This window comes from Podarcis muralis, chromosome 1, assembly GCF_964188315.1.
Source record: "Podarcis muralis chromosome 1, rPodMur119.hap1.1, whole genome shotgun sequence".
NCBI lineage: Eukaryota > Metazoa > Chordata > Lepidosauria > Squamata > Lacertidae > Podarcis > Podarcis muralis.
This window is the reverse complement of record NC_135655.1, coordinates 11,245,862-11,259,491: the sequence shown is the minus strand read 5'-3', so window position 1 is coordinate 11,259,491 and position 13,630 is coordinate 11,245,862. Positions and strand designations below refer to the sequence as shown.

Here is a 13,630-nt window from a genome sequence, read left to right as displayed (position 1 = left end):
AAACGTTTCAAAAGAGTTTAATTAAACGAAGAAAAATTATCCCTAATGGCTAGCGTACGCTGCTAGTGATTCTCAACGTAATCTGCTTCGGTGGTAGCCCTTGAACCCGCCACGGACTGGAGGCTAGCGCTGCCTTGAGGGACCTTCGGTGAGACATTCAGCTCCTGGGAAACAGCAGGAGAGAGGCTTGTCTCCGACCTTATGCTTTCGTCATCCTTGTTCTCAGCATCCTGCGTCCCGATAGGCTGAAGCGTATGAGGGATAAATCTGTGGCGTGGGCATCCAATGATGCCGATCCTGCCAGAGAAGGAGAGAGCAGCCAGGTTGTTGAGTGGATGCCCACCTGTTACACCTGGGCTAAGGGAACTGCACTGGCTGAGCTGCAGCGTAGGGGTTATACTCCACCACTTAACAGGATGGCAAAGTGGTTGGGGTGCTATATCGGGACTGGGGAGACCAAGGTCCAAATGCCCATCTTGGCTATGAAGCTCACCGTGTGACCTTGTAGCAATCATCACCTCACAAGGCCAAACCAGGCAATACCTGAGCTCCCTATCTGTGCCCTGAAATGCAAGTTTGTTTTTCAAAACAGTATGCATTTAAAATAATAATTAAAACACTGCACTTAAGGATACAGCTAATGTCTAGTTTGGCCCTCGGGTCTCCCTCGCAGGTGATTTCTGAGAAGTTTCTAACCATAATTACCTTGAATTTCTGCTTAACCCTCAAGAAAGAAGGGCATTTTCGCTGGCCAGGTTTAATTCAAATCCATCAGACCTCCTTTGGGGAAGGTTCTCAGGCAGGGTGGAAGGAGAAAGAACTTGCCCATGTGAAGACCACCTGGTAGAAACCCTTACACATACTGTTTTCAATTGTAAACTATATGCTGATCTCTGCCAGCAATTTTTATATCAACTCTGTATCCCCAAATGGAAACCAGAGTCAGAGGTCATACATTTTCTATTACTGGGGAATGATCAGGAGCTCATCAAGTTAGTGGCTAAATATCTCTATTTGGTTTTTTGTCGTCGAAATACACTGCAGACGTCTGATCTCCCTGGAGACCAAGAGATGTGACGATAGACTGCTCTGCCTCCTTTCTTTTCGCAGATGTTTTGTGCCACTGGGGAAGTGGTAATTCTGTATTGATTTGTTTTGGATGTTGTATGTGATGCCAATAAAGGTTTTACGATACAATTTCTGAGAATAAAATGGGTGTCTGGAGAACCAGGTAGGCTGCCTTGTGCTCCTTGGAGAACGGGCAAGATAAGAAACAAAGAGATAAAGATGGGAGAGTCTGGTAGCTGGAGTCCCCTTCTCCCGGTTTTCTGCTTTTGGGGTAAAGCAGACGGAATTGTTGCCAGGCGGAACAAACAGACAGACAGGATGCATGTCACCAAAACCAACGTAGTCCATTGGCCTGAATTTGTTGGCCTCCGTCTGTCTCGGGAGACAACGGAGGAGTGTGCCTTTTGGGGTGAGGTCAAGCCGTTCTTATCAAAACGCAATGGTTAAGCATTCATTGGGTCCTATTCTGCTAGCGTTCCTCTCTTTTGCTCTAGCAGGGTCTTCAATGTCCTTTTGCTTTCCCCATGGCCATCACATGTGCAAACAAGACAGATGCACCCAATACATTTAGAGCACATTCAAATAGGCTTGAAACTATGAGTAACTCAGATATACTTGTGAGACAGGACACTGCTCCCTGTTAGAATTTGTGGTCACGTATTGCGTAAAAAAGGGACGTGGGTGGCGCTGTGGGTTAAAGCCTCAGCGCCTAGGACTTGCCGATCGAAAGGTCGGCGGTTCGAATCCCCGCAGCGGGGTGCGCTCCCGTTGCTCGGTCCCAGCGCCTGCCAACCTAGCAGTTCGAAAGCACCCTCGGGTGCAAGTAGATAAATAGGGACCGCTTACTGGCGGGAAGGTAAACGGCGTTTCCGTGTGCTGCGCTGGTGCTGGCTCGCCAGATGCAGCTTTGTCACGCTGGCCACGTGACCCAGAAGTGTCTCCGGACAGCGCTGGCCCCCGGCCTCTTAAGTGAGATGGCCGCACAACCCTAGAGTCGGACACAACTGGCCCGTATGGGCAGGGGTACCTTTACCTTTATTGCGTAGAAAAGCCCTGCATTCCTTACTTGGGTTCTGGCACGACAGAGGAAAAGGGTGGCAGCTCTTCAGGACTGTAGGCTGGCTGACTTCTGCCAGCATGGAGGTAATGGTCCTGGAAAAGGTACTGAGCGCTGTCTTTAGGCATCGGCAGCAAGGTGCTCAGCACCGGCGATCGCTGGTCCATGACGCTTCGGATGGCTGGCTGCCTTACATCGGTGCTCCTTTAAGAAATAGTTTTTTAAAAAAAATTTTAAAAAATGAATAAGGGAAAGGTGTTCAAGTAAGGGTGAAGTCATACAAGGTACCTCCCGACTGACAGCATTTTGCAGGCTTTGGGGGTGCAGAATTCAATCACATACTGGAAATTTAGATTTGCAGAATTACGGTAAAATGGATTAAAGTGCTCTATTGCTTCAGGGAAACAAATATACTAAAAAATATGGATATATTTTTTTGTAATTAGGAAAGTGACAAGGAAATGCATTAAAAAACATGGGATGAATGAATGACCAACGGGAAAGTACGTATTTTTCACTCTATAGGACGCACCAGACCACAAGACACACCTAGTTTTTGGGGGAGGAAAACAAGAAAAAAAAAATTCTGAATCTCAGAAGCCAGAACAGCAAGAGGGATCGCTGCGCAGTGAAAGCAGCAATCCCTCTTGCTGTTCTGACTTCTGTGATAGCTGTGCAGCCTGCATTCACTCCATAAGACACACACACATTTCCCCTTACTTTTTAGGAGGGAAAAAGTGAGTCTTATAGAGCAAAAAATACGGTATGTGAATACATGAGATACAATAGCCATCTTCAAATATCTCAAGGGCTGTCATAGAAGATGGAGCAAGCTTGTTGCTCTGAAGTGTAGGACTTGACCCAATGGATTCAAGTTACAAGAAAGGAGATTCCGACTAAACACCAGGAAGAACTTTCTGATGGGAAGAAGAAGAGTTTGGATTTGATATCCCGCTTTATCACTACCCAAAGGAGTCTCAAAGCGGCCAACAATCTCCTTTCCCTTCCTCCCCCACAACAAACACTCTGTGAGGTGAGTGGGGCTGAGAGACTTCAGAGAAGTGTGACTGGCCCAAGGTCACCCAGCAGCTGCATGTGGAGGAGCGGGGAAGCGAACCCGGTTCCCCAGATTACGAATCTACCACTCTTAACCACTACACCACACTGGCTCCCACTGTGCGACAGTGGAACAGTCTCTTTCAGGAGGTTGTGGAAGCAGAAGTTGGACAGTCATCTGCCATGGATGCTTTGGCTGAGATTCCTGCATTGCAGAGGGTTGGACTAGACTCGCAGTGTTTCCCAACCTTGGGCCTCCAGCTGTTTTTGGACTACAACTCCCATCATCCCTAGCTAGCAAGACCAGTGGTCAGGGATGATGGGAATTGTAGTTCAAAAACAGCTGGAGGCCCAAGGTTGGGAAACACTGGACTAGAGGACCCTTTCGGTCCCTTCCAACTCTACAATTCTATGATTCTATGATCCTCAGGCTGGAATGTGCCTTACAACTACAATAATGCCTCTTGTCCACCTGGATGGAGACGATATGTGCAGAAAATTCTGACTTTTGTATGGTTGGAATGTAACCTACTGCAGGCTCCAGCCACTTCTGGCATATGGCCTTGGCAGGACTTTGGGCTAAAAAAAAATGTTCCCCACCCCCGATATAAATCTCTGCAATGCATCCAATAACGGAGGGGAAGGGAGAAGAGAGAAAATGAGGCCATACTTGCGATAGCGGAAAGTGACCTTCTTCACCTCCTTGGTCACGTCTGTTTTCAACTCCTTGGGTTTAGCTGTCTCTCTCAGAGCAGGATTGAATATGTTTGAGCGGAGCAGCCGGCCAACTTCCCGCTGGATTTCCTTGAGGTTCTTCTGTCTGAACGTCACAAAAGCCACGTAGGAGGAGAAGTTGTACAAGCACTAAATGCAAAAATAAAAATGGAGGTGATCTACTCTATTGTTGCAGCTTATCCAAAAGATGAGACAACCCTTAGCTGCTCTGTTCCTCCAGGCAACCGCTCTTACCTCAAAGAACTCCCTGTCTTTCTGTGTTGTTGATATTTTCCTCCTAAAATGTGGAAGAGAAGAATGAATCCACAGCAACAGAGAAAGTACTCCATAAACATCCTAAACGAAAGGGAGTTTCCTCTACATTCTGTCACAGTCTAGCATGACCAAGAAACAGAATCAAGACCAAACGCTGGCAGGTAAAATTCATTCCCGTGCCCCAATGAAACTACCAAGTGGAGGCTCCCAGCCTGCAGTTTCCTCTTGGCAAAATGACAGGGGCCCCACAAATGCAGTTTCAGACCACCTGCTGAACGCATTCATCCTGATTTGTTTGCAGGGAGGTTAGACAATGTTGCATCAAAGCAAGCGTTATCTCATGATTCCCAGTGCATTTCCCCCCACTTCTTTATTGCAAAAAAAAGGGAAAAAAAGAAAGTACAATCTTTTGGGGAAGTGGGTTTGTTTGCTTTATTTCAGATATTTAAATAATACTTAATAGTCAGAATTTCTAAAAAAAGGTTTGGGGAAAATAAAAAAACATCTAACCATACAGAGAATAAGAACAATTAAAAATCAACATAAAATCAGAGCACTACCTTAAAATGCTGGTTGAAATAAGAAAGTTGTGGGACAACTATTCTCATATAACTGACATGCTTAACTCTAATTAATGCATGAAGGGGTTAATACAATAGAGTAAGCTGTCCTGCCAGGCTTATTTCCTTTACTATGGGAGGAAATAGGTAATCAAGCCTATTGTCCCCATCCCTCCCCACTCTACCTGAGAAGCTCAGCATGAGAAGTTTGAGCTTGCTGCTCCAACTCAGCCGCATGGCTCTCACCAGCCATTCTTGAGTTCCTATACCGATAATCTGGGAACCCTTACCACTTTGCTACTGTCTTTGTTTCACGGTCTGAAGCACATGAATCCAACCTTTAGACAGTATGTAAGTAAACCAGTTTTTACTTTGCTGAACATGTGGTCTTTTCCTATGCTGGGGGGTAGTGAGGGAATTTGGAAGCAACGTAGAAGGCATACTAAGTATTTGCCCCAAACCTGGATCTTGGCATCCAGGAATTATTCAACATGGAGGGTCCTTGTCTAATCTCAGTTGGGAGGGAATTTCAGGCTTCAGCCCCAACCCAGGCGACATGGTTTCTAGCAGTTACAAGCCATGCAAGCTGAGCCATGGGGCACCAACAAGAGACTTCCTTAAGATCTCAGTGATCAGGCTGGGATGTAAGGGATTCACCAATCCTTATGATATTCTGGATCCAATTTTTTAAGGGCTTTGTAAATTAATGCAGGGATGTAGGTGGCGCTGTGGGTTAAACCACAGAGCCTAGGACTTGCCGATCAGAAGGTCGGTGGTTCGAATCCCCGCGGCGGGGTGAGCTCCCGTTGCTCGGTCCCTGCTCCTGCCAACCTAGCAGTTTGAAAGCACGTCAAAGTGCAAGTAGATAAATAGGTACCGCTCCAGCGGGAAGGTAAACGGCATTTCCGTGCGCTGCTCTGGTTTGCCAGAAGCGGCTTAGTCATGCTGGCCACATGACCCGGAAGCTGTACGCCGGCTCCCTCGGCCAATAAAGCGAGATGAGCGCAAAAACCCCAGAGTCGGTCATGACTGGACCTAATGGTCAGGGGACCCTTTACCTTTACCTTTAAATTAATGCATGAACCTTGAACCAGGCATGGTATCATATGTGCAAGCTTTCAAGCAATGATGTTACATGACTGTGGTCATCCGATCCCATCAAGTCTAGCTGTAGCATTTTGCACCAGTCAGAACTCCAGGAAAGCCCCACATAGAACACATTGTACTAGGAGGCAATTGTGTTAAGTCCCATTCCATGAAAAGCTTCAGCTATAAATCAAACTGGTGTTAATGGCAGTGAAGCTGGCCAGGTTTTGGGTTTTTTTTTAGCTCCGTCAAGTTGGCATTCCTAAATCATTTGCCTATTTTTGCCGCTCTCCCAGTCTCAAACCAAGAGTGTCCTCCTGGCTTATGGAAGATCTCTAAATTTGACTAAACATGTGTATTTAATATACGCATGTGCGAGAACAAAATGCAGATCCTTCCCCTCCCCTTATGTAAATTTGCCCCAGAGGAAACTGGCAGCAATAAATATTACCTAACCCTGTCCCCGAGCCAGATATGCCTGGTTCCTTCCTCATTGTGTAAAGCACTAACAAAGTAAAAGGGGAAGGAAATCTACAAAACCCGTTTAAAAAATGGCAAGGTCCTCTGCAAATACCATCTAAGGGCCCCTCTGCAACTTCACCTCTGCCTTGTTCCAAGATTTTCACCACACTTTGGCTCTGCACACACAAAGTTTGGGAATCACACAGGTGGGGGGGGGGCAGGATGAGACCCTCCAGAAAAGAGTAGAGTTTGTTTGTGTGCATTTTCCCCTCTAGGGCTGAAGCAGAATTTCTCTCTCCGGGCCCTTTTATCCTCAGAGAGAAAGTTGGGCTTCTGTGAAATGTTGTTTTGGGGGACGGTGTTGCCATTTTGTGACAAGAGATGTCTCTGAAGATTACTGTCAGGGGTTCAGGAGCAGAGGCAAGGGCAAGGGAGGAAACAGAGAGCGAAGGGGAGGAGGCAGAAGAAAAGATGAGTGATGACGACGACCCGAGATCTCCGAGTCTTTCCAGTGAATCGGAGGATTCACAGAAAGGAGCACCAGTGGCCAAGGCAAGGGGGGAGTTTAGGGGGGCACCCCAGGAAGATAGAGCCAGAGGGGACTCAGAGGAGAGCAGTTGGAGATCGGGACCAGCGTCACCGCCAGAGAACAGGGAAGAGGAAGGGAGCCAGGGGGCAAGCGCTGGCAGCTCACAACAGGAGGGAGGGCACGAGTCAGGGGTGGCCACGCCTCCATCTGGGAGCGAAGAGACGGTTAGACGGAAGGTGGAAGGTTGGGCGCGCGCGCCAAGTTCAAATGCGCAGGAGGGCGGCGCAGTGGGCAGCCCGGAGGGGGAGCCGGGTCCTAAAGCCCGGCGCAAGGAGACAGGAGGGTCCGGGGGGTCAGCGTCAGAAGAATCCCGGAAGGAAGAGACCCAGGGGGGCAGAGGGACCCAGAGAAGAACAGTCAGGCGGAAAAGGTGGAGCAGGGCTAGGATATTAAGTTGGTGTACAAGGGGCGGAGATTCAGACGGAGCTTCGCCGATCTAGCTACTAGACGTAGAGTTGCACGCAGCAGCTTGAGAATGGAAACTGTAACTCAATAAAGACTTTTACTTAATGACCGTTGGCTAGCGTGATCCTCTGTGAGCTAGGATATTGAAGCAACTCTGACAGTAAGCTCCGTCTCCAAGAATTGTGGGCATCTACAGCCTCGAGGAGAGGAGAGAAGCAGGTGCCTACTAGCGAGCTCACGAACGGCAGCCGACATGACGGCTGAACAGCAGATAGCGGAACTCAGAGAAGCAGTGTCACAGCTGAATGCCGAGGCTCTCGCATCCAGGAAGAGAGAGGAGGACGCAGCTGCCGCCTACAGGGATCTCCAGGTCAGGTTGGAAGTGCTTACGAAGCAAGGGCAACAGACACCCAAACCAGAGGGGATTGGTTTGGGGAGACGCACAGGCGGTCTGGTCTCTCACTTCGATGGGAACCTGCAACAGTATCCCAATTTTAGAGCAGACGTGCTGTGTGCACTGCAACTGCTGAATAAAGATTTTAGAGATGAGCAGGAGAAAGTGGGATTCATCATGTCCTATTTGCATGGGGATGCCAGGGCATGGCTGCGCAATTTGTGGAGGGATAACGATCCGGCGCTCCAAAATGCGAATGCCTTTATTAAAGCGATGGATGGGTGTTTTTTATCAAGCATTGACGTGGATCTTGCTCGGCAACAGATTCATGGACTGAAGCAGGGAAGGGCCAGCGTACGGCAGTACCATGCCCGCTTTTTCGCCTTGGCCAGTGCCCTAGAATGGGACAGAGATGCGACTCCTGTAAGAGACCTGTTCTGGGAGGGATTAAACAGCTCTGTGAAAGATGAAATTGCGAGGGGGGAGAGACCCCGGACCACCCAGGAGGTCGTGCAGAGGGCGCTGGCAGTGGGGGTACGGCTGGAAGGACGTCCGTGGAGCAGGGACGAAGGGCGTGGAGGGCGCGAACCAGCCAGGGGCTCCTCCTTCTTTCCCAGAGAAGCAGCACGTACGCAATCCACGCCTCCGCCAGGAGGAGGAGCTGAACCGAGGGAGGTTGGAGGTGCCAGGGCTCAGTCAGCAACCAGAGCCCTAGCACCAGCAGCAGTGAAAGCGAAGCCTCCTAGAGGGAACAGGAAGTGTTACGTCTGTGAGGAGCCAGGGCATATGGCGAAAGAGTGTCCCCAGAGGCTCCGCTAGCTCACTGCAGCCTCAGCAATGGCGACTGCAGCAACGCAGCAAGGAGAACCACAGCAGGGAAACGACGCAGTCTGGCTGGAGGAAGAGGCACTGGGGCCCAGCCAGACGTATTAATGAGGCAGTCCCCAGGGATTTTACAGCCCGTGAACCCCCTCCCGCCCAAACCAGTGGTGAGGCTCACCGCATCACTCCGGCTGCCCAATGGCATCACCATGGACGTGCCAATCACCATTGACTCAGGCAGCAATGCGGACTTTATAGGGCAGGACTTTGTCAACAAGCATGCTATACAGTTGCTGCCGGCCACACTGCCCCTGCAGGTTGTCACGGTGGATGGCAGGGAGCTGCTAGGGGGGCAAGTGGTGCAGCAGACGCCACCAATGGTGATGCGACTTGGGAATCACAAAGAAGTCATCAGCTTCAACGTCACTCAATTGTCGGACACGCCCATTGTGTTGGGCATGAGTTGGCTGGACAAGCACAGCCCAACGCTGGCTTGGTACCAGAGGCAGCTGACCTTCGGCTCTTCCTTTTGTGCTGAACACTGCATCGTGCCCAGGCAGGAAGGAGAGGAAGAAGAGTCACAGCTGCTGCTAGGCACGCTGCAAGCGATTCCCCACAAGTACGCAGAATTTTTGGAAGTTTTCTGCGAGAAGGAGGCAGACAGGCTACCCCCTCACAGGCCATATGACTGCAAGATTGACCTGCTGCCAGGGGCGGCGCTGCCTAAGGGGAGACTGTATTCCATGTCAGAGGACGAACTGCAAGAACTCAAAGAGTTCATAGATCATAATTTGGAGCGCGGTTTCATCCGAGAGTCCGAGGCGGCGGGAGGCAGCCCGGTGTTCTTCGTTAAGAAGCGGGATACGCCCCAAAAGAGACTTGTAGTGGATTACAGGATCTTGAACAGTGTGACTAAGCCGTCGGACTTCCCCATGCCCCGAATTGACGACCTCCTCGCAAAGGTGCGGAAGGGCAGAGTGTTCACCAAGTTGGACCTGCGAGGGGCGTACAACCTCATTCGCATGCGGGAGGGAGATGAGTGGAAAACAGCCATGTTCACGCCACTGGGGACCTACGAATATAGAGTTATGCCTTTTGGATTGCAAAATGGCTCCCACGTTTTTCAAGCATTCATGCATCACGTGTTGGCGGGACTTCTCTACAAGACGTGCGTCTGTTTCTTAGATGACATCCTGATCTTTTCGGAGTCGCAACAGGAGCATGACAAACACGTCAAGGAAGTGCTGAACAGGCTAAAGCAACATAGGCTCTACGCCAAGCTGGAGAAGTGCCAATTTGACGTGACGGAGGTGGATTTTCTGGGCTACAAGCTGTCTGACAAGGGGCTCGCCATGGACAGCGCCAAGGTTCGAGCGGTGTTGGATTGGAAGAGCCCGCGCAACCGGAAGGAGGTCCAACGGTTTGTCGGCTTTGCGAACTTCTATCGCAAGTTTATCAAGGGCTTCGCTATGCAGACGGCGGCCATCACTGACACGCTTAGCTCCAAGAAAAAGAAGTTCATTTGGACAGAGCAGGCGGAACAGTCCTTTCAGGCACTCAAGCGTCTCTTCGCGTCGGAAGAGCAGCTGCTTCATGTCAACCCCAGCAAGCCGATGAGGGTGGAGACAGACGCCTCGGACAGAGCCGTGGGGGCGGTCCTGCTACAGAAAGACCCGCAGGGGGTGTGGCGACCGGGAGCGTTTTACTCCAGGAAGCTCAGCAAGTCCGAGCAGAACTACACCATATGGGACAGGGAGTTGCTGGCCATTCATGCAGCGTTCAAGGCGTGGAGGCACTTTCTGATCGGCGCCAAGCACACGGTGCAGGTTTGCACGGACCACAAGAACCTAGAGCACTGGCGCACGGCACAGTTCCTGAACCAAAGGCAGATACGTTGGGCTGAGTTCTTTGCGAACTTCGACTTCCGAATAGAGTATGTCCCGGGGGACACCAACATCATGGCGGACGCTCTCTCTCGCAAGCCACAGTATCTGGAGGACGCAACGCCAGCGGCCGCCATGCACATCTTCGCACCAACAGTGTGGGCGTGCGCCGCGGCAACCGTGGATCTGGAGGCGGTGCGACGAGCGTTGCAGGGGGACTCCTTCGCGCAAGCAAAGATGGCAGAGGTGCAAAGGGGCAAGGCAGCGGCCGACGGTTTCCAGCTAAGAGATGGATTGCTCATCCGTAAAGGGGCCATCTACGTGCCGGGAGACGAACTTCGCGCCAAGGTGCTGCAGCAGCTGCACGACGCGCCCACTGCAGGGCACTTCGGAAAGGAGAAGACGGTGGAATTAGTCGCCAGGGATTTCTGGTGGCCTGGAATGAGAGGGGAGGTCGCGGACTACGTGGCGAGGTGTGACACCTGCCAGAGGGCGAAGCCAGTGCTTAGACCGCCGGCCGGACTGTTGGAACCGCTGCAAACTCCGGTCGAACCTTGGGAGAGAGTGGCCCTGGACTTTGTCACGGATCTGCCCAGCTCGAGGGGCAAGACGGCAGTGCTGGTGGTGGTGGACTTGTTCTCCAAGATGGCACATTTCATTCCGTGTGCGAAGGTGGCCACGGCGGAGCAAACCGCCAAACTGTTCATAGACCACGTGTTCAAGGTTCACGGTCTGCCACGGTCTATTCTGTCCGACCGGGGGCGGCAGTTCATCTCGAATTTCTGGCAGAGGCTGATGGGCTTCCTGAACGTCAAGATCAACCTGGCGTCGGCGAGACACCCGCAGACCAACGGGCAAGCGGAGCGGGTCAATGCCATCATGCAGCAGTACTTGAGGTGTTATGCAAATCAACAGCCTGCGACGTGGGTGGATTACCTGCCGCTCGCCGAGTTCGCCTACAACAACACGAAGCACGTGTCCACGGGGGTCACGCCGTTCTTCGCCAACAATGGGAGGCACCCCAGAACCTTCCCAGGACTGGAAAGGCTGGGGGAGGGGGAGCCGCAGACGGCAGATGCGTTCGCGTCGGAGCTGCAGGAAGTCCACGATCAGCTGAGGCGCCACCTGGAGCTGGCCAAGCACGCATACAAGGTACAAGCGGACAAACGCAGAAGGGTTGGCGAAGAGCTCCACGTGGGAGACTGGGTCTGGTTAGCAGCCCACGCAGTGCCGGCCAGGTCGTTGGCCAAGAAGAAACTAGGGCATAAGCAACTGGGGCCCTATCAAGTCGAAGAGCAGGTCAACCCGGTGGCCTTCAGGCTGGCGCTTCCGGAGGGTTCCAGAATGCATCCGGTGTTCCACAGATCGGTGCTCACTCCCTACAAGGCACCGCACAGGTTTCAGGAACCCGGAACGGCTCCGAGTCCGGTCAGAGACAGAACAGGGCACGCAGGAGTGGCACAGAAGGAGCGCATCAACGAAGTCACAGAAATTTTGGATTCCAGATGGGGGGAAGAAGGGGTAGAATACTTTCTCGCCAAGGAGGGCACCCCGGCCAGTGCGAACAGCTGGGTGCCGGGCTACGCCTTGGACGAACCTCTGCTCAAAGACGAGTTTCATGCCCTCTTCCCACATAGACCGATGCCAGCAGACTTTTTCGACGACTGGCTTTTCACGCCCACGCTTTCGGCCAGCACGTTCCGGGGGTTCGACTCGGACGAGGACCCGACACGAGACATCCGTTCCCCGGAGGGGTCACCCTCGGGATCTGCCTCAGAACCCTCGTATTGGTGGGACGACAGACCAGAGGAGCAGTGGCGCAGGAAGTGGCAAGAAGGTCCAGGACGAGCAACGCCGCCAGGAGGCAGTGAGGGAGAGACGGACATGGACGTTTTCGGGGACGACCCAGGTTTCGAGCACGGCGGCACAGAGATGGAAGCAGAGGTGACCGTCGTCGACGAGAGCAGGGAGGAAGAACCGGAAGACTTCGGATGGAGGCCCGCTACGGGAAGCGAACGGTACCCGACATTCGTCCCCTTGACACAGCAGCACCCAGCTCCAGCACCGGAAGGAGGGGAAGGGGGAGTGGGGGGCTTCGAGGGGGGGATGGATGTCAGGGGTTCAGGAGCAGAGGCAAGGGCAAGGGAGGAAACAGAGAGCGAAGGGGAGGAGGCAGAAGAAAAGATGAGTGATGACGACGACCCGAGATCTCCGAGTCTTTCCAGTGAATCGGAGGATTCACAGAAAGGAGCACCAGTGGCCAAGGCAAGGGGGGAGTTTAGGGGGGCACCCCAGGAAGATAGAGCCAGAGGGGACTCAGAGGAGAGCAGTTGGAGATCGGGACCAGCGTCACCGCCAGAGAACAGGGAAGAGGAAGGGAGCCAGGGGGCAAGCGCTGGCAGCTCACAACAGGAGGGAGGGCACGAGTCAGGGGTGGCCACGCCTCCATCTGGGAGCGAAGAGACGGTTAGACGGAAGGTGGAAGGTTGGGCGCGCGCGCCAAGTTCAAATGCGCAGGAGGGCGGCGCAGTGGGCAGCCCGGAGGGGGAGCCGGGTCCTAAAGCCCGGCGCAAGGAGACAGGAGGGTCCGGGGGGTCAGCGTCAGAAGAATCCCGGAAGGAAGAGACCCAGGGGGGCAGAGGGACCCAGAGAAGAACAGTCAGGCGGAAAAGGTGGAGCAGGGCTAGGATATTAAGTTGGTGTACAAGGGGCGGAGATTCAGACGGAGCTTCGCCGATCTAGCTACTAGACGTAGAGTTGCACGCAGCAGCTTGAGAATGGAAACTGTAACTCAATAAAGACTTTTACTTAATGACCGTTGGCTAGCGTGATCCTCTGTGAGCTAGGATCTTGAAGCAACTCTGACAATTACATATATCGCTCTTAGGCCCCAAAGGGCTGGTGACTTAGTCCGTTTCGGGGGGGCTAATCTGGCCCGCCGGTCGGTTTAATCCGGCCCCTGTTGTGGCAGTGTATCTCCTGAGGTAAAATCCTTTAAAAAAAGCTCAACAAGTTTGGTCGGTCCTCACACATGTTCACTTCATCAAATCTGGCCCTCTTTGAAAAAAGTTTGTGCACCCCTGTTTTAGGCTTAACCTTCCTAACCTCAACTCTGGACTAAAACTCCCATCAGCTCCAGCCAGGATAGGCCACTCTAAATTTATTTATTTTGTTAAATTTTATATACTGCCCTTCATCGTAAGATCGCAAGGTAGTTCACAATATAAAAACACAAAAATATGTAACATAATAACAAAA

The 13,630-nt window shown here is 52.0% G+C and overlaps 1 protein-coding gene across 1 annotated transcript in view; it reads right to left on the bottom strand.

Moving 5' to 3' along the window:
* PPP1R36 (protein phosphatase 1 regulatory subunit 36) overlaps positions 1-13,630 on the bottom strand; it is a 31,882-nt gene continuing 18,252 nt past the window's right edge. Inside the window, exons 8-11 of the mRNA XM_028744750.2 lie at positions 4,151-4,193; positions 3,852-4,045; positions 2,135-2,329; positions 1-297 (exon numbers count right to left, since the gene is read on the bottom strand). Of these exons, the coding sequence (XP_028600583.2) occupies positions 63-297; positions 2,135-2,329; positions 3,852-4,045; positions 4,151-4,193 (667 nt within the window). The 3' untranslated portion in view covers positions 1-62. The remainder of the gene's footprint in view (positions 298-2,134; positions 2,330-3,851; positions 4,046-4,150; positions 4,194-13,630) is intronic.